General features: G+C 30.2%; 1 protein-coding gene and 1 non-coding gene across 2 annotated transcripts; both read left to right on the forward strand.

Moving 5' to 3' along the window:
• The first annotated feature begins 11,541 nt into the window (after positions 1 to 11,541).
• On the forward strand, positions 11,542 to 12,508 carry LOC114754259 (GATA transcription factor 2-like). Its single transcript, XM_028943045.1, has 2 exons — positions 11,542 to 11,780; positions 11,977 to 12,508. The coding sequence occupies exons 1-2, from the start codon at positions 11,565 to 11,567 to the stop codon at positions 12,472 to 12,474; spliced, it is 714 nt and encodes a 237-aa protein (XP_028798878.1). The 5' UTR covers positions 11,542 to 11,564; the 3' UTR covers positions 12,475 to 12,508.
• A 7,530-nt stretch (positions 12,509 to 20,038) lies between these two features.
• On the forward strand, positions 20,039 to 20,119 carry TRNAL-CAG (transfer RNA leucine (anticodon CAG)). Its single transcript has one exon. It is a non-coding gene; the product is annotated as a tRNA-Leu (tRNA).
• Positions 20,120 to 20,296: the final 177 nt, after the last annotated feature.

The following is a 20,296-nucleotide window of genomic DNA, read 5'->3' on the forward strand; positions in this document are numbered from 1 at the left end:
CCTTGGGATAATTACTCATCAAGTGTATCGTGTAACATTAAAGCAACAAATTCAATTTAAGATAATTGAAAAATGTAATTAATAAAGCATAATGCATAAATATTACTGACAACTTCTCAACAATAGCAGCAGACTCTGGAGTGATATATTGACCCCTTTTAACCCTCGCGGCCTTCCATTTTTCTTGGTGAGAAGGATGCTCAATGGGTGGAGTGTAGCTAGTAGGATCTAAAGCAGCAGCCACCTATGCATTCTTTTTCCGCTCTTTCATCATACTTCTTTCCAGCCCACCGTATCCTGCATGAGACATGGTATTTGGGTACATATTCTGCCCACATATTTGCTTGTTCTTCCTACTCAGTGCCTATGACAATGAAACCAATTCAACAAAGTTAGTTTAGTTAAATGAAATATAAATTGACTAAAACCAAGTTTGAAGAAACCAAACCTGAAATGCAGGGTCTTGACTTTACTTCATAAACCTCTCCCATGCCTCGTCACTAACAAAAGAGTATCAATCCTTAGGATGCTCACCCTTTCTTTTTTCACAAAGATACTCTCTTGTAAGCATGGATTTAAAATCCCTCCACCGTTCATCGAGTTGCTTAAACAAACAGCCTCTCATTTCCTCAGTCGCGGGAATATCAAATGTCAACTGCAATACAATACAATAGAGTTATAAGTAAATAATCAATTATAATTGAAACAAATAGAGAAAAGAATTTGTAATATGAGAAAATATCCTCCTAAGTGGTTTTCTTCAAATCTTTGTCTACCATCCTCTAATTAGGAATGTCAATCTCAATCTTACTGTGTGTGATATAACCCACATAACTAGTAAATTGTGCCTCTTTAGGACTTGCAGCTTTCAAATCATTATCAAACTCTACTGTAATCCTCATGGGCTATGTGGTTTTATCATGTAAAGCTAAATGCCTCATACAGGTTGGCCCTCTATCTTGCTAGTAAAGGAACTGTCGTTGCCAAAACCTTGTTGACTGGATCTGTCCATTTCCTATTCAAAGAACAATCAATAAATGTAAGAATAAAAAAAATCAAGTGAAGTTAACATAAAACATCAATTATACTTAACAAAAAACATCACATTATGAATGAATGATAAATATGAAATGAATTTAAGAAGAAACATCAAATAATTTATTTAGGCCTTACAATGATTATCCTCCTAAATTCCTTCATAATGACCATCTCTAATAGCATAATCATCATCTACCAAATCTAATTCAACTATTTTAGGTTGAGTAGTTGTGAAAGGCGGGGTTTCATCAAGATTAACTCTGAGTCACTGTCATCTCCAGCAAGTCCTTGCCTCTTACCTTGTAGCACGATAGATAATTTCTTTTTTGCTAGATCAGTAACATAAAACACTTGTTTCAGTTGACTTTCTAAAATAAATAGCTCATCTCTATATCCAACCCTCTCAAGATTGACTGAAACAAATCCAAATTCTTCATCTACTTACACAGATTACTATTAACCCACTTACATTTAAAGATAAGAACTTTAAACTTAGTATAGTTAACCTCCCATATCTCTTTTATTAATCCATAATAGGACATTGATGCCAATGTTGGATTTTTATCTTTTGAAATAGCAAAATGTATAGCTTCAGCTACTACTATAACCCAACTATTCTGCATGGTACTCTTATCGTCTTAGGTTTTTGTGTAAAATGAATAACCATTTATGTTATATCCACCCCAACACACAACCTCAAAACAAGGCCCTGCAGATAGCCTCTATATTGTCTCAGAAGGATTGTCATCCTTTAACATTTTTTATTTGAACCACTCTACAAATTACTTGTTATGCTCATTAGCTAGTTGCATATCGTTCTTTTTTGTATTCAAGTTCTTTAGCATATTCTTGTGAGCATCTAAGTAAGACAAAATTTCATTTGTGTTGTTTAAAATATATAGATATGCCAACATTATAATTTCTCTTGACATAGACCTCTCACTATGGCATTTCGTGTTTCTTTGCTTCTCCCCTAATCATGTCGAAATTAAGGAAGTCCAACTGCCTTTGTCATATCAAGATATACATTACAAAACTTAACTGCCTCCTCAGCTACATATTTATCAACAATTGATGTCTTAGGCCGATAAGGATTCTTAGAGTACTTTTTTAGGATTTTCATGTATCTTTCAAATGGGTACATCCAACTTAAACACACACGGTTACAAAATCTTATCTCTCACACAAGATGACCTATCAAGTGGACCATATATCAAAAAATGATGGAAGAAAGTGTATTTCCACTTGGGAGAGGATCACATAACCTTCATTTTCTAATTCATCTAACTCAACAAGATTAATGACTTTGCTGCAAATAGCATTGAAAAACATACAAAATCTTATAATAGTGCTTCTCACATCATTTTTCATGATGCCTCGAATAGCAATGAGAAATAATTGCTGCATCAACACGTGACAATCATGAGACTTCATCACCGTTATCTTCAAGTCTTGCATTGAAACAAGTTTTCTCAAATTAGAAGAATAACCTTATGGCACTTTAATGCTATTAACAAAACCACAGAAACTTGTTTTCTTTTCCTTTGATAATATGTGCACAGCTGGATATAAATAAGCCTTCTTACCCTCTCTTTCTTGTGGGTCGAGGAGTTTTCTTATTCTAATTTTAACTAAGTCCCATCTTGTATTGATTCCATCCTTAGTCTTTCCACTTATATATAAAAGTGTACCAACAAAGATCTCACACACATTCTTCTCTACATGCATCACATCTAAACTATGCCTTACATCAAGACTTTGCCAATATGGAAGATAAAAAAAAAAGATCTTTTTTTCATATATTCCTCTTACTAGCAGTCTTCTTCTTCTTTTTACCAAAGACCATATTAATTCTCTTTGCCTGTTGATAAACTTCTTCTCCAAATAATGGTATTTGAGCCATTTGTTATTCTTGTAAGTCGTTAAATGCCTTCTTTAACCTACAGTAAGAGTGGTGTCGACAAAGAAACCTTCTGTGATCAATGTAGACCATTTTCCTTCCACGTTTAAGTTCCATGTAATGAGTGCCTCCTTCACATGTTAGACATGCTTTATGCCCCTTAACACTATATCCTGATAAATTTTCATATGCTGAAAAGTCACTTATCATGGTGAAAATCATGGCACGTAAATTGAAGGTTTCTTATTTATATACATCGAATGCATCAACACCTTACTCCCATAATTTCTTCAGGTCCTCAATCAAAGGTGCCAAATACACATCGATATCATTTTCTAGTTGTTTTGGTCCTAAGATCATCAAAGATAGCATGATATACTTTCTTTTCATACATAAGCAAGGAGGCAAGTTGTAAATTACGAGGAGCACCAACCAAGCACTGTGTGTGCTACTAAGATTACCATATGGATTAATTCCGTCCGAATGAAGCCCTAGTCGAAGGTTTCTTAGCACACAACCGAATTGAAGAAATTTTTGATTTATTGTTTTCCATTGAGGAGAATCTGTTAGGTGACGAAGTTTTTCATCACATATTTTCTCATTGGAATTCCATCTCAAGTTCTTTGCTTATATGGCATTAGCAAATAAATGCTTAAATCGTGGTATTATTAGAAGATACCACAAAACCTTCAAAGGAGGACCTTTGGTTATCTCATTGGAATCACCATCGTCTTTTTTAACTTTATGTCTTGAAGTCCCACATTTAGGGTACTTATTCAACCATTCATACTCATTTCTAAACAATATACAATCATTAGAGTACGCATGTATCTTCTCATATTCCAAACCTATCAAACACAAAATTTTCTTTACCTTATATATTTGTTTTGAAAGTGAATTCCCTTTAAGCAATTCCATGAAACTAGCATCGGTCAAACCATTTCTTGCCTTCAAGTTCATCAATTTCAACATGATTGTCAATATTGTGTAATCATCTTTACACCCTGGGTGTAAAGGCGTCTCTACATCACTACACAAGGTTTCACATATGCGAGAGAACTGTGTAGAGTACTCAGACCGTATGTCATGAAACATATCAGAAATTCTATCACCAAAGTCTTCATTCACAACCTTCTCCTTTTCAGGTAGTATAGTCTTTCTAATTTCACCATACCATATCCAATTTGTATACCTCAAATTTATCTCATCACAAATAAGATGCTCTCTTATTTTAGAAATACTCCGCTAACTATTGTTTAAGCATTTGACACAAGGATAGTAATATAATCCATCTCTTATACTAGGGGTATTTCTCTGAGCAAACTGAAGAAACCTTTCATTCTCATCCTCATATTCTTTACTAATTCTCTTAGCTTTCATTCAACTACGATCCATTGTTTTATAAAGTCAATGAGCATAACTGTATTGTCAAGCTCAATTCTAACTCCTTAATTCAAATATTCAAATAAATAAAATAATTAAATGTTAGTCAATAAATTAAAATTAACTAACACTTAATTACAAATTAAAGGGAATATCTTTATTTTTTTATATAAAAAATTCGATAGAATTTCGCCTTAAATATATAACAAAAGGGAAAATTAGAGAGAATTAAGGACCAAGAAAAAAATTATATTTATTATAAAGGATCTTAAAATTTGTAATTATTTAAAAGGACTATAAATAAAAAAAATAAATATACAAACACTAAATTGGAAACAAAATGCACTCAAAATTTTTAATCAAAAATAAAATTTTCTTCAACCACTAAGTTTTGTAAAAATATATAATCAGAAAAACATATATAAGTTTTGTAAAATAGTTAATAATAAATTATTTTTATTATTTTAATCAAAATCAAAACTATTCTTCATAACATATTTCAACATGCATACAATTTTATAAAAAATTTAAATTAATTTAATATAATTTCTTTTGGAACTCTTGCTTCTAATTTAATGTGATAGAAAAAATAAAATTAGACTTGTATATAAGATTTCTAATTTTTCTTATAACAAATCCTAAATTGTTTAAGAAATAAACAAATCAATCAATCAACCAAACCAATAATGTAATAAACAAAAACAAGATAAATTTGAAGAAATATAACAAATAAAATAAAAGTAAAAACTCAATCTCAAAACAAGTCAATGAATAAAGATTCTTAAAACTAAAACTTTTAAATCCAAAACGGAAATACAAATAATATTCATTTATTATGAAATTTCAAACAACACTATATTATCAAACAAAGTTCATAACGAAAAAAATTTCACAAAACACTGAACAAATTATTTATTAGTAAATTCTCAAGTTTATTAAAAAAATACCAAAAATTTGAAATAAATATAAAAAATATTATAAAAATCAAAAGCTTCAAAACTAATCAATTTTAAATATTTAAACATGTTTCCAATGCCATATATAAGAACGAATTGAGGTTTTCTAACATCAAATGCCATTAATCAACACCTCAAATATATAAAAAACGCAAAATAAACAATGCAAGACATCCAAAATGTAAAACCAAGCAACCCATTTGGAATACAATAGATTTTTAGGGTCAAAACATCCAAGAAACTAAGAAAAAATGAAAAGAATGAAAGAAGATGATACTCACTCAGTGGAGACGATTCAAATACGAGAAGATAGGCGGCAAAGATGGCGGTAGATGTCAGCAAGCAACCACAAGTGAGATAGAGGACTTTAAATGGGGGGAAAGAGGGGGGAATGGCCGGTAATGGCAATTCGGTGGTAGTGAGAGAGTGGGGGACCATGGCACACTGATGTGAAACTGTAAAAATATGAAAAATTGAACCTTATCATGGCATATTTTAAAATTTTTCACGGCGGTTTCTTAATAAACACCATGGAAAGTGAACCGTCACAACACTTATTTAAAAAAATATCACTGCCTTTTTTTTCATAGTATTTTTCTTCTTAATCATCGTTGTTTTGCGTCATTATATGTATTTTTTCTAGTAGTGTACCCTTTAAAAAAAACTATCTAGACTAAAATAAATTAAAGATAAAATAGTACACTCATAGTAAAAATTTAATGAAGTGACTTATAAATAGAATTAAGAAAAATCTTCTATTTCTGCCTTATAAATGGAACTAAAGGAGTATAATGAGTCTAATGAATCATTTTAACAAGCTAACAAGCAAGATCAAAGGGGGGAAAAAGAATGAACAGTACCAACACCAAGTTGTAGAAATTCTAGTTCGCACTATACATTACCAAAAAAAAAAAAGACTTTTCACAGCAACACAAAATGTCACTATTGAAACATGACTTTTAGTGGTGACTTTGTAGAGTCTCCACTAAAGGTCAATTTTGGAAAATAAAACCTTTAGCAACAACACCTAATGTTGCCGCTGAAAGTGACTAAATGTATCACCACTGAAAAGCCCTTTCAGCGATGAATTAATGTGGCAGCTAAAAGTAACTTTTAACAGTGACACTAAGCACCCATTTAGTTGAATTGCATTGCAACTCTGTAAAGGTAATCCAATGGTAATTCAAATCCCATTACCATGATGCATGCATTTGGTTGGATTTTTAATGTTGCAATGGTAATGATGATTGCATAAAATTTGGTAATGAGGATTCATAGACTCCCCCTTATGAATCCTTATTGCCATCCTTTACCATCACCTCATGCCAAAAATATCCCTTTGTGCGTTCTTTCATCCTCATTGGCTTTCCTTCCTCTTTCATCCAAATCCACTTTGTTGTTAACGCCACCACTACTGGCGACGCCTCTTCCTCCACCCCACCTCCTATCTTACTAACATCAAACCCCTCAACCTAGATTGGACACTCTTGCTCCATCGTCTAACTGCCATTCCCTTCCTTGAATGATCTATGAAATGCAACAATCTACTATAACTAATCAAAATATTGAGTTCGACAATGATCGCAAGTTTCGTAAATGACTTTCAAAGAGCAACAATCACTTTGTCTGCAATTCTTTTTCGACCTTCCCATACCGAAATGCAAATTTATGTCGCGTCCATTTACTATCAAAGAGTCAGTGTAAGGTCAAAGGATGATTATGTTTCAATCTTCAATGAGAACCATGTGTGGGCAGACCATGTTCTTCAATTTCTCTATATCTAAGGTGGGTTGAAAGATATGGTTCATTGCTCCATGGATGTCTCCTTTTCTTCTGTGCTTTGAAAATGTTCTAAATGGGGGTTTTTTTTGTGTGATTTATGTTTTGTTTAATCTATTCTCAAATTGTGATAGTTGATTTGTGTTGGTTTTGATTTTCTGCCGATTTGAAGTTACCATTTTCAGAGAGGAAGGAGAAGGACGGCTCTGAGAGAAAAGGGAGGAGAGAGATTTTTTTTTTTGGATGGGGCTATTTTGGTCCTTGTATTTTTATACATATTTAATTAAATATAAAACTACTCATTCCTAGTTAACATACCAAACAAACTTGTGGTAATAAATATTACATTGCATCGCATGGCATCTGATTGCATTGCATCATCAGACTGGTCTGTAATTGAACCAAACGAGCCCTAAATGTCACTGCTGAGAGAGGCTTTTCAGTAGTGACTGAACATGTCGCCACTAAAAATGGCTTTCAGTGGCAACTATGTTTAGTCGTCGTTCAAAATAACTTTCGGCAGTGACTCAAATGTCACCACTGAAAGTTTCTTTTAGTGGCTATGCTAGATGCTGTTCAAAGCCTCACAAAGTATAGTTTCAATTATTAAAAAACCACAAATGTATTATATGATAATTTCAATTATTAAAATGATAAAATAATTTTTATGTATTATATTACTATTTATAATAAATTTTTATCATTTTTTAAATTATTTTGTTTGATTTGCTTATTAGGTCGGAAGAAGCAAACGTTGATTTTTTCCTTTGATTTTTGTTCGAAAGCTTGTTGAAATTTTTGGGTCTTCAGTTAATTCTACGAGCGGCCTTCCCTCACTTTTCCAGACGTTTAATTAGGGCTAATTGCTTATGTGTCAAATTAACACAAGTGGTAGAACTTGATAAGTTACTTGGACCTAATAAACCTAATTAATAACTTGACCTAAACTTTGTCGTTTTTATTATATGCAGCATAGATGTTATCGTTTTTAAAATTAAGACTTGCATTTTTCATATATATATATATAGATATATTTGAGAAAATTTGTCATGAATCTCCATTTGAGAACTTATTTGAAAAATTATAGCTGAAGAATTTAGGTCCTTGAGGAGAAAAAGAGAAGTATGGAATGATCACAATGCCCCTAATGATGTACAAGTCACCTTTCCTAATATGCAACTCACCTTCCCTAATAATTCACCAATTGGAAAGGTCTTCAATATTGAAGAAAGTCAATTGCATAAGAAAGGCCACTTGCGTGTTTGAGAGGTGAGTTGTATTTTGGGAATATGACTTGCATATTAGAAAATTTGCAAAGAAAGATCGGAAACTTGAATATTAGAGAAGGTGAATTGCATATTATTAGGGGTAGTGTGGTCATTCCATGTATTTTTCTATTTCTCCTTAATGACCTAAATGCTTCATCTACCATTCTCCATAAAAGTTCTCCAAATGGAGATTTATGGCGAATTTTCCCAATTTAATCTAATGAAATCATATATATGTGTGTGTGACTCTGTCAACAATTTTTAGCAGCGATAATAATAGTAGCCGCTAAATGTGATACTTTCAACGGTAACTATAAAACGTTACCGTTAAAAGTGACTTTCAACAGCTAATATAATTGTCGCCACTAGAAGTCAGTGTCATCTTTTTAGTCCTTTCTTTATCACTAATTATTATAATTTTTTCATTTTTCTGTAAATATAACATTTAACATATGAAAATTTTAAATGTGTTATTATATCATGAAGAAATAGAATAAGGTAATTAATAAATTTCCATTTTCAAAAGTTTTGTGGTTAAATTAATAATTTAATTTAAAATGAATGATGCATCACTAATATATGTATTTTTTATAATTAAACTAGTACATATAGCCGAGGTGTAAATGTTCAAACTTTAATTTTATTATTGGTTTGTATACTTAAAAACAATTATTTTAATAATTTGATATGTAAATTATGAAAAAAGATATGATTAAAGTACTTCTAATCTTAAATATAAGAGTTAGTATAAAAGTTCTTTTTTTTTAAATATAAAACCTAATCTAATTTGTCTCTTAAATTTATAATTCTTTTTCCAAATTCTCCTTGCACATATTAAGAAGTATTCATCAAGAAATAGTTTCTAATTTAAAATAGCCATATGTATACTTTAAAGAAATCAACATATGTTTTTATACAAACAGCTAAGTTAACTAATTTTTTTTAATCTTTTTATATCTATATAAAACTTCTTGAAATATAAATATAATTCATATAATTAAGCCTATAAAATTTTAATAAATTTATCTTCAATTCATATGATATTTTTTTTCTTTACACCTTAATCAAAATATCCTTCTAGATAGATTAGATATAATCATATTTTTGTCTAAAAAGTATATTAAATATATTTATATGATATTATATAATTATTTAATATCATCTTGAAATATCAATGTAAATCATAAATTTATTCTACAATTTTTAATAAAGCAATAGCTGAGAAATAAAAATAAAAAAACTTTTTAAAAAAGGGTAAATTTTACCAATAAATTCTTAAAAATTATATAATTAATTTAGATCGAAAATAAAGTCTAAAGCAATAAAAAATATATAAGGGGTAATAAAGGATTTTTTATTGTTATATCATATTTTTTAAAATCAATATATTAAATAATATTATTCACTGAATATAGATAAAACATTCTTGCCGAAAAAAATTGAATAAAAAATTTATTGAATGTATTATGTTGTATTCATTATATAAATATTTTAGTTTATTTAAAAATAATATCATAAATATTATATCAATATACATTAGTATTATATATTTTATATTTCAGCTAACAAAATATTATATTTTATATATATCGATATAAATACTAATATTAACATATACGTTAATATGGGTAAAGTTTAATGTATATATTAATATTTATATATTTATATAAGATATATATATTAATAAACATATATATATTATAAATAACATCGTGTGTGTATTTAATTTTGTAACAAAATGATGGAATCTCATCACAATTCACATGACTGGAGGCTTCACACTACGACAAGGTGATCATGGATTCAAACTCGGAGTAGGTGCATTTGGGAGAAGGCATCCTTTGAGCAGACCTAAGGGTCCGTTTAATATGAGAGAAACAGAGGGAAAAGAAGGAGAGGAAAAATTTTGATGAGCTCGTTTTAAAAAATTGAAGTAGAGTTAAAATTTTTTGATTTATTTTAATTATTCTTTTAACTTATATGTTCTTCTTTTAAGAGATTTAAAAGAAAAATGTAATTCCATCAAGTTGTGGAAGAGATTCAACACCCATTTTTTTTAAAAAAAGAAATTCTACAGCTAACTACAAAATAATTTGCATCTAGAAGTTTCTAAAAATTAACATAAAAAATTGAAAACAAACTTGTCAATTTTATTATATAAAATAAAATTATGAATTTATACATTAAGTTAGGGAAATTTGACACTCATGTAAATAAAATTACAACGGATGAAAATGTATTTGTAATTAATGTTTTAAAATTTTTCATGAATATTAAAAAAATTGTATATATGAATGTATCACTAAATTAATTTTTAATTTATAATCACCTTAAATGGTATATAGAACTTTTAAAATTATTTTATTAGATTTAATTTTTTTTTTGGAAAAATGGTTGAAAAATCCTCAACCACAAAAATTTTGCCCAAAAGATTCCTAAGGACTCACCTCCTTGTGTGGGTGAACTCAAGCTTAGTGGATTTGGAGTTCTCCTATTTTTCCTTTTTTTCTTTTTCTTTTTCTTTTAAAAATCTCATACCCAACCTTAAATAAAAGAATTGATAGTTTAAATTTGATATTTTACAAAATTATTATTATAAATACAAATAAATAAATTTAAACCATTAAAATATTTAACATGTACAATTCAAAATTGCGTTATAGAAAAAAAATAAAAAAAATTAATTTATAAAATGTTATAGTAATAATTTTATAAATATTAAATCTGAATCGTTTATTTTTTTTATTTTAAAGGCAGAGATGAGATACTGAAAGGTAAAAAGGAGAGGAAAAAAAAGGAGAGGTTAAAAAAAAAAGGAGAGGATAATGATATGCTTCCAGTGCAACTTTTTCTCAAATATCTACAAATCTACAAAATATCTTTAGATATATGTAAATATCTTTTGATTTGTGCGTAATTAATTAAATAACAGCTTAGTGTTTAAACAAACTTGAAATTTCGTCAGCACAATAAAAAAACAAATTTGAGTATTTTTCAGCAATTTTCATCTCTCCCTCTTCCTCTTCCCTTTCCACTTACAAAGTCCACTTCACTCTCTCTCCTCGCACGTGCTCTGGCCAGTCCATTCGTCTTCCCCATCTCATGGCTCTTATTATATATCTCAATATCTTCTTCCATTAAAGCTCCGCTTTTCTCTATCTCTCTCTTTCTCAGAGATCTGAGAAAGCCAGAGGGAGTAATACGTAAGAGACCCAGACGCCCTTTGAGAGTTATACGTCAATGGATATGTTTCTTTCAGGCTCCTTGCTCATTGATGACCTACTCAACGTCTCCAACGTAGACCTCACCACCATCTTCACCGACTCCCACCGCCGCCACCTGCCAATCCTTCCTCCGCCACAAAACCCATTTCACCAATCCTCCTCCTCCGGCTCCTCCTTCAACAATCCTCCTTCCCTTTCTTCCGCCGACCTCAACGCCGATCTAAGCATCCCCGTATGTAGCTCAACACAATTCTCAGTTTTAGGTCTATCTCTCTCAGTATCAGTTTAATCATCATGGTCACTATCATTTCTCTCCGATTAACTCATATATTTATATATTGGTGAATTAGAGTCGTTTGTCTGTTGAATCTATAATGGGTTGAGTTTCTTCTTGATTTTTTTTTCATTGTCTCTTTTCCTTTTCTTAGAACGATGACGTAGCCCATCTGGAATGGCTCTCGGAATTCGTGGACGGTTGCTTCCATGACGAGTTCCCGACGATAGGTGAGACGATGATGATGACGAGTTCCTCTGTTCCGCAATCCGACGCGTCGTTTACCAGCAAAGCTGATCATCATGGCAAGCGTTCGAGAGCGGCCAGTGGGAAATCGCGACCCAAAACAGAGCCAAACGGCCGATCGTATGCTGCGGCGGCTTCGGCGGCTGCAGAGAGATCAGGTGTGCGTAGGTGCACCCACTGTGCATCGGAGAAAACACCGCAATGGCGAAGCGGACCACTGGGACCCAAGACGCTGTGCAACGCCTGTGGTGTGAGGTACAAGTCGGGTCGACTTGTACCCGAATATCGACCCGCATCCAGTCCGACGTTCGTCCTGAGTCAGCACTCGAACTCGCACCGGAAGGTGCTTGAGCTCCGGAGGCAGAAGGAGATGGGGTTGGTCAAGCAGGAAGCGCAACCAGAATAATCACTCCACCTGCGCTGCACGTGATAGACTGGATCCAGGCTCGTTCTTAATAAAAGTTATTACTAGTGTTAATTATTTTTTTTTATATGTGGATCCTCTAGTTCTTTTTTTAGTATAAAGAGGATTCTTTTTTTCTCCTTGATCAGTTAGAGGTGGTCTCGGGGATTGAATTGAACTAGACTTTCTTATTTTCTGACGAAATAATGCAGCTTTTAAGATTTGGTTGGAAAAATGGCAAGGATTATTTAAATTTAATATGAATATTTTTGATGAAAATAATTTTTTTATAACAGTGCTAATTATATTATATGAAAAGGAAAAAATAAGGGTATTTCTCTTCTCCGTTATGTGTGGGATTTTCTAAAAACCCATTTGAAATAGCTTATAAAACGTTTTGTAATTGTGATTTATGATATATAAGTATATACTCCTCCGATCCTTAATATAAGACTCAATTGTTAAGTTGGTTTTGATCCTAAATATAAGACTCATTTTTTATATTTATCAATTTTCTCTAAATTATTCATATGGATAAAAGGGGTATTAAAAAAGATGATTATGGTATTTTAAGAAAAACGTGTCACATTTCTTATAATTAACTAACTTACCTAATTTTTTAAATCTAATCAAATCAATTAAATGGTTTTTATATTAAAAACCGAAGGAATAAGAGAGTTTTGTCCTGACTTACATAAAACAAGTTTGTAAGTGTTTATATAAGGCACCCAAATTAACACTAAGCAGCTTGTATGGCTACGTCTCTAGCGCCGCTCTTGCTAGTGTTTGTTGGGAAGGGTGTGGTGGACAAGCGTGTAGCCGGTGTGGATGAGTTTTTTTTATTTATTATTATTATTGTTATTATTATTTTTCATTTAGCGGAGGGTTAGAGTTTCTTTTCTGCGCATGAGTTGCGGTGGGGATGGATTCGTGGGACGGCATTAGAGGAGATGAAGGATGGTTTAGGGACCATAAGGATTGAAGACTGTTGCTATGGACAGACAATTTCAAAGGAGATGGTGAGCATCGAGTTTCTAGCTTTCTCCTCAACGTCCACCCTCTCATAAGCCCTTTGATTTCAATATTTGGGATCTTTTTGGGTTGGCAGTGGTTTTTGGTGGCTTTACACAGATCTGGTGGTGCTTATTTTGGGGCAGTTTGGTGGTATCTTTTGATGTTGCAGTGTGTCGCTGTATTGATGCTGTTGTTATCGGTTTTACTATTCTTCACCTTACGAGAGGGTGGTCGTGTAGTTCCTGTGAACCTGCTCTTTTAAATAGCAGCTATGATTCTAGCTTTTTGGAGTCCATGAACCCCCATCCTTTATTTCCGATGTGTCTTCCGGAGATTCTATGTTCTTTCTAGTCTTTTTTCCAATAGTTGTGACATGGCTAACTTCCTGTGTGCTCTTCTTGGTTAGGGTTTGTGTTGATAGTTTTTTTTTAAAAAAACAATTATTTGGGATAAGGGTTTTGCATATTTAGTGCCTTGGCTTTGTTATGCGTCCTGGACTTAAAATCTTTTTTCTGCCCCTAAATATATACTTATTTCTAGGGGGGGAAAAGTACATATAAGATAGTGGCTCTATTTGGATCAGCGATTGGAAAAGCTGCTTATTGAAAAATTAGCTTATGGATAAGTGGAGTTGGGTAAAAGTTAAATTGGATAAGTTGAATTGTGTTTGGATTGGAGTTCAAAAAAGCTAATTTGCAAAAATGAGATTGGTAAAAAGTTGTTTGGATTATGATTGAGTAAAATTAAGTTTGGTTGTAAAATGACCAAAATGGGTATGAATTATAATAAATAATTAAAAATGATAACAAGAATGATTTCACATAATACAATGAAATTAAAATAATTTAATATGAAGAAGTCAAATTTAATAAGTGAATTAAATTTTAAAATTTTAGAGAAATCATAAAAAATATTTTAAATATAAAGTGAAAGATGAAAAAAAAAATGAATTGAGATAATATAATGAAGAAATGAAATTTATAGAGTGAATGAAAATTGAAAATTTTAGAGAAATCATAAGAAATATTTAAAATATAAAGTGAAACATGATAAAAAAATAAATTGATATAATATAATAAATTTAAATTAATTTAATACGAAGAAGTGAAATTAATTGAGTGAATTAAATTTGAAAACACTATAGAAATGAAAAAATAGAGCTTTATATAAGAAAGTTACAGTAAAGGACTACCCACTTTTATAGAGGCAGGTTTAAACAAAAAATGGAGCTTTTGATAGAATTATTTTACTCCTCCGTCAAATGGAGCATACCACTTTGAATTCAATTCTACCCGGGTCTTTTACTCCTCCGTCATGCCACGTGTAAAATAAGCTCTTAAAGTGATCAATAAGCCAGAAAATGGAGCTTGAGTCACAACGTACGTTTTCCCAATTTAAAATACATAAGCTCTTTTTTTTATTAAAACCCAACCAAAGACTCCAAATTTTCTAATTGGGGTTGTAGTGTCTATAAGCTGCTTATAAACCCAAAATAATTGATGCCAAACAGACACAATAGCACACATCAAACACCATTTTATGGAAAAGTCTATAAGCCAAAACATATACTCCTCCGGTCCTTAATATAGGACTCAATTGTTGAGTTGGTTTTGGTCCTAAATGTAAGACCAATTTCTCATATTTATCAATTTTCTTTAAATTACCCCTATGGATACTCCCTCAACCATAATCAAGTAGAAGAGGAAAATGTGGTATTAAGAAAGATGATTATGGTATTTTAGAAAAAACGTGTCATATTTTTTATAATTAACTAACTTACCTAACTTCCTTAATCTAATCAAATTAGTTAAATGGGTTTTATATTAAGAACTGGAGGAGTACAATTATTACAATTACCCAATCCGATGATCAAATTAAAGCCTTCAACAAACTAAGCAATAAATTAAAGGATACTACGACCAACTTTTAGCATAACATGATAAGTAATGTCGTAAATGAGACGAAGAAGCGTGTTGTTGAGGTGTCAAGGCAAAGGCTAGCATACGCCGGACAAGGTTTGGTTAAACGAAATCATTGGAGCTATTGATCGATATAGCACTCCAAAGATTTTTAAATATATACTTATTATTATAATAAACTCTTCAGCATTCAGATATAATTATAATAGTATAAATTTAAAATTTTGAACTAATGATTTTTAAATAAAAAGGTTATTTTTTAAAAAAATTTACAGTTGAGATATTACATTTATTTCGGATTATCTACATATTAAAAAAATATTTTTAAAATAATAAAAGTATAAAAATTAAATTTCAATTGTGCATATAAAATCTGAATAATTAAAATTTGATAAGTATTATGATGATTATCATTGCCACAAGCATCACAACTGATTCCGATGTGCTTAAAGAAGCCACGTATGTTATTGCGGTGAAATTCATACTTTGGAACCCACAAAAACCAAAGTCCAAGGGCTCACAAAAAAAAAAAAACTACGAGTGATTCTTCAATTTTTGGAGCCACCACATGATCACCCGAGCTATGTGTACCCCTCTTTAAAGTCAATGAATTGTCTAGCAGGTTTTCTCATAAAAAGCAGCTTACAGTACCTCTCTTGCCATCTATAATCCTCACCAATGGGATGTTTAGTTAAAACCCAACGATGATTTGAAAAATAGTTTTTTTAGAGAATAGATTCTATGAAGAATAGATTTTGTGAAAAAATAATTAAGATAAAGTGAGAGTGTTTGAATAGTTGTTATTAGAAGCATTTTATATATGTGCAAATTATTAAAAAATGTATAAATTAATATGATAATTACATAAAAGATAGATTTTATAATATATTTTAATTTGAAGAAATAAAATTGTTAATAATATATTTTTTACCAACATAATTAATAATATATAAGATAATGTTATTAATAATTAATTAATATGTGTATATATATTTATAAAATATAATATTAAATATGTTTATAAAAAAATAATTGAGAGGTGTTAAAATCATATTATCATTGAGATCTATTTTAACAGGCATAATTATACTTTCCCATATGAGTTAGAAGCAGAATGGATTCACTTTTTTTGAAACCATGATTTTGAATTCAAAACCATGGTTTTCACCTAAAACCATAGTTTGTTAAATTCCCTCTCTGTTTGGCAAACCTGAGATGGTTTGGGTGCCCAAACCATGGTTTCCTATGTTACCTAAACAAGCCAATATCTGCCTCAAACTTGGGAGAGTCATTAGAGAAAAATATTTTATAAGTATTAAAAAAAGTAAAGTACAATTTTGAGGAGAATTATTGGTTACTTAAAAAAAAAGTAATAAAACCAATTTATTCTTTATTTTGGTCCAGCAAAACACTTTGTTTTTATGCTCATTGGGTGAATCTGGTTACTATAGTTTTATTCATTATTTTTTATTTTTTTCTCTGAGAGAATAGAAAATATTTCATAACTAATTTTCGATGATTGCTGAACATTTATTCTAAACTTTGTTGTACTTCGTCTTACTTGTAGATCTTTTTTCTTTATTTTGAAAATTACATAGGCCTTCTCTAAAAATAAACATTAAAATAGACAAATTTCCTCTGAGTTTTTTTGGGTGATAAATACACATCTATTTTGAAAATGAAAGATGAAAAACAGGCATTTCCCTAAACTTAAAAATTTGATTAGTTTTTATAATATTTTTTTTTTACAGATTCTTGTTAACAAAGATATGCCTCTTTGAATTTCCATGGAGTTCATTAGGTTAGGGATAGAATTAATCGTAAAAATCAATTTTTGAATTTTATACAATTTTTTATTTTTATTTTGATATAATATACAATATTTTTCATACTGTTAGTCCATGAGAACAGAGTGCATGACTGCATGCTTGGAAAATAGAAAAGAAACCTTTATAATTTTAACTAAATTGGAGGGATGTCAATATATTTGATTTTTTTTAACCAAAATATATTTTATTTTAAAACATTAACACTAAACACTAAATTATACTTTGTTAACTTCAAAATATAAGAATTTATAAATTTGACCTGGCATATATATTAAGAGAAAATTTAAACAATCAATCTCATATTTGAATGTAAACTTTATAATTAAATTGAAAAATGGATTTTCAATTTGAAAATAGGTTAAAAAGCATCAATAGTGACGAAACAATATTCAAATTTTTGTTAAAAATGTCTATATCTAGTGCCCGCTTTCAATACTAACCAAAAAAATAGTAGTTAGCAAATAAGTGCTATATTAGGTTAAAAATTAAAATTAGTCAAACTTATAAAAGTATACTTCAATTTTACATATGATGTCGATTTGATTTTTTAAATTTTATAAACATTTTTTAAATTTTATAAACATATTTATTTGTCCAATTTTCAATTAAAGAAATATGTTGCTTATCATCTTCTTGACATTATCGATGAACAGTTGCCCTCTTTTTTAAGTTCTTCCACTCTATTGTTTTTGAATTCTCTCTTTTTGAAAATAAAAAATAAAAATATTCAAATTAGTGGACCTCTTTTATCTTTCTCTTTTTTTTTTCCGGTGAAACCTCATTGATCTTTTAAAAAAAATTAGTGACCCTAATTTTTTCCGGTTCTGCCACCCTTTTTATTTCTCTTTTAAGATCTCAAATCTAAATCATTAGACAAAAATGTTCAAATAATTTTATTCTCCAAAGAAAGGAAGAAACAGTCAATGATCATAATCATATGAATATTATATTGGAAAAATTGTCACGAAGTCATAAGTTCAGTATAAAAAAAAAAAAAAACCTGCTCACTCTGCTGGGAACCTCATAGTAATCCTCTCTATTATATTTTCAAGTCCAATATCTTCCTATTCAATGTATACTTTTAGGGACATAAGATGAGAATAATTATACGAAATTTTTAAGATATCTTTCATTATTTTTTATTCTAAGGCCACCGAATCAAATGAACATATAAACATACTTTATTTATCAATAAATTTGGGTCTAATGGAAGATGTTACTCTCTTACAATATAGCAAATCAAGATTCAAATCCTTAGTTGGATAGGTGTTTACATTTAATGCTGCTACAATATTTTAAATAAGATTATCTTCAATAGGGAAGATATACTTGTAAAAAAGATATTTAAAAGATGAAAAATTCTTGAAAATAATTATGGGATAAAATTAGGAGAAACTTCTAATTAAATTCAAGAGACCTCATTCCTTTAGATATTCTTGAATGTTACTTTTGACGTTTTTAATATAAAACTTATTTAAGTAATTTGATTAAATTAAAAAGATTAGGTAAATTAGTTAGTTATAACAAATATGACATCATTTTTTAAAAACATTATAATCATCTTTCTTGATGTTTTTTCCCCTCTCCTACCTGATTGTAGTTGAGAATATAGATAGTTTAGAAAAAAAAATTGATAAAAATAAAAATAAATCCTGCATTTAGGATAAAAATTAACTTAATAATTAAATTCTGCATTGAGGAATGAAGGAGTATTAAAATCCCTGCTTCCTTTGGCTCATGTAGTTTCTACAAGATCACTTGCTTGTCAACCCCCCTTAATCCTTCATTATGTGATCTTCCTAATTCTAATAGTCGGCGGGTTTTCAAATTAGGTTTCCTTCATGAAAAAACCAAGTATCAAACCTTAATCACTTATGTAATGTAAGAAACAAAAGCTACATCCACTTATCAACCCCCCCCCCCCAAAAAAAGATACTTCCACTTAATTTAAACCACGAGAAATTCTTGCCATTTACATTTTTTAATAGTCATTTCTGTGTTTCGCAACAACAGTTGTTATAATATATTTATATGACTTCCTAAATTAATATATTATAGGGATAATGTACTTAAATATTTCAAAGATATCTACAAATGAGTACTTAGCATCTGAATTTTTTTTCTTTTTTATATACCTTGAAAGTTTTATTTCGTAACAAGTATAACATAGTTGTTATCTGCCGTTAAATTCAACTGTTAAATTATGTGATTTGATTTAGGACATATAAAAGGAAAAAAAATTCAGATGTTGGATGTTCTTTGGTGAATACTTTCGAAGTATTTAAGCCCCACATCCCTATGTTATAATAAGTTAGACGTTTTATATGTCTATGCTGCATTTTTTTTCTAATTTAGTCTCTTTTTATACTCACACACGCTACTTATACATCTTTCTTTCTCTGCAATGTTTCTATCTATCCTTCAAATATTCTCATATCGGTTTCAAATATTTATACATATAAAAATAAAGTAACAGTAATTATCACATTATGTTACACATTTAACAATTACTCCTCCTGTTCTAAATATAAGATTCATTTTATAGTGTAATTTATACTATAAAATAGGTCTTATATTTAAGATCAGAAGGATTTTTTTTCCCCCCAAAGCATGCATCAAATAAGAATTCCCCTAAAACTGCAAAGGTCATTCCTATTTAGTATATTCAATAAAAATTAAGTTAATTAAAACCAGAATAAATATCTCCAAGAAAAGGTTGGATCCACCGTGAAACATTTAGCGGGAGAGAAAAGAAGACAGAAGGAATAGTAAGATATAAAAACACGCGAGACCCGCAATCAGCAAGTCAAGATGGCCGAGTTGGTCTAAGGCGCCAGTTTCAGGTACTGGTCCGAAAGGGCATGGGTTCGAATCCCATTCTTGACAAATTCTTTTCCTCATTTGTTGCCTTGCTTTTTGACTTATCGTTTTTTATTTGGCCTTTTTGGTGTGTGGCCATTCGCTTTAGTTATTATATATTATCATATGCGGAAGGAAGCAAACATGGGATTCAGAGTATTCCAAAGGTTAAGTAGTTCAATAATCACTTAAACAAAGCCTGAG

Source organism: Neltuma alba, unplaced genomic scaffold (genome assembly GCF_004799145.2).
Source record: "Neltuma alba isolate B1F8T4 unplaced genomic scaffold, ASM479914v2 tig00010126_pilon, whole genome shotgun sequence".
NCBI classification, from domain to species: Eukaryota; Viridiplantae; Streptophyta; class Magnoliopsida; order Fabales; family Fabaceae; genus Neltuma; species Neltuma alba.

Bases quoted from the DNA above. Each gene is read 5' to 3' on its own strand.
- LOC114754259 (XM_028943045.1), top strand. From the start codon at position 11,565: ATGGATATGTTTCTTTCAGGCTCCTTGCTCATTGATGACCTACTCAAC. The intron at 11,781-11,976 runs GTATGTAGCTCA...TCCTTTTCTTAG, and splicing joins ACGCCGATCTAAGCATCCCC to AACGATGACGTAGCCCATCT.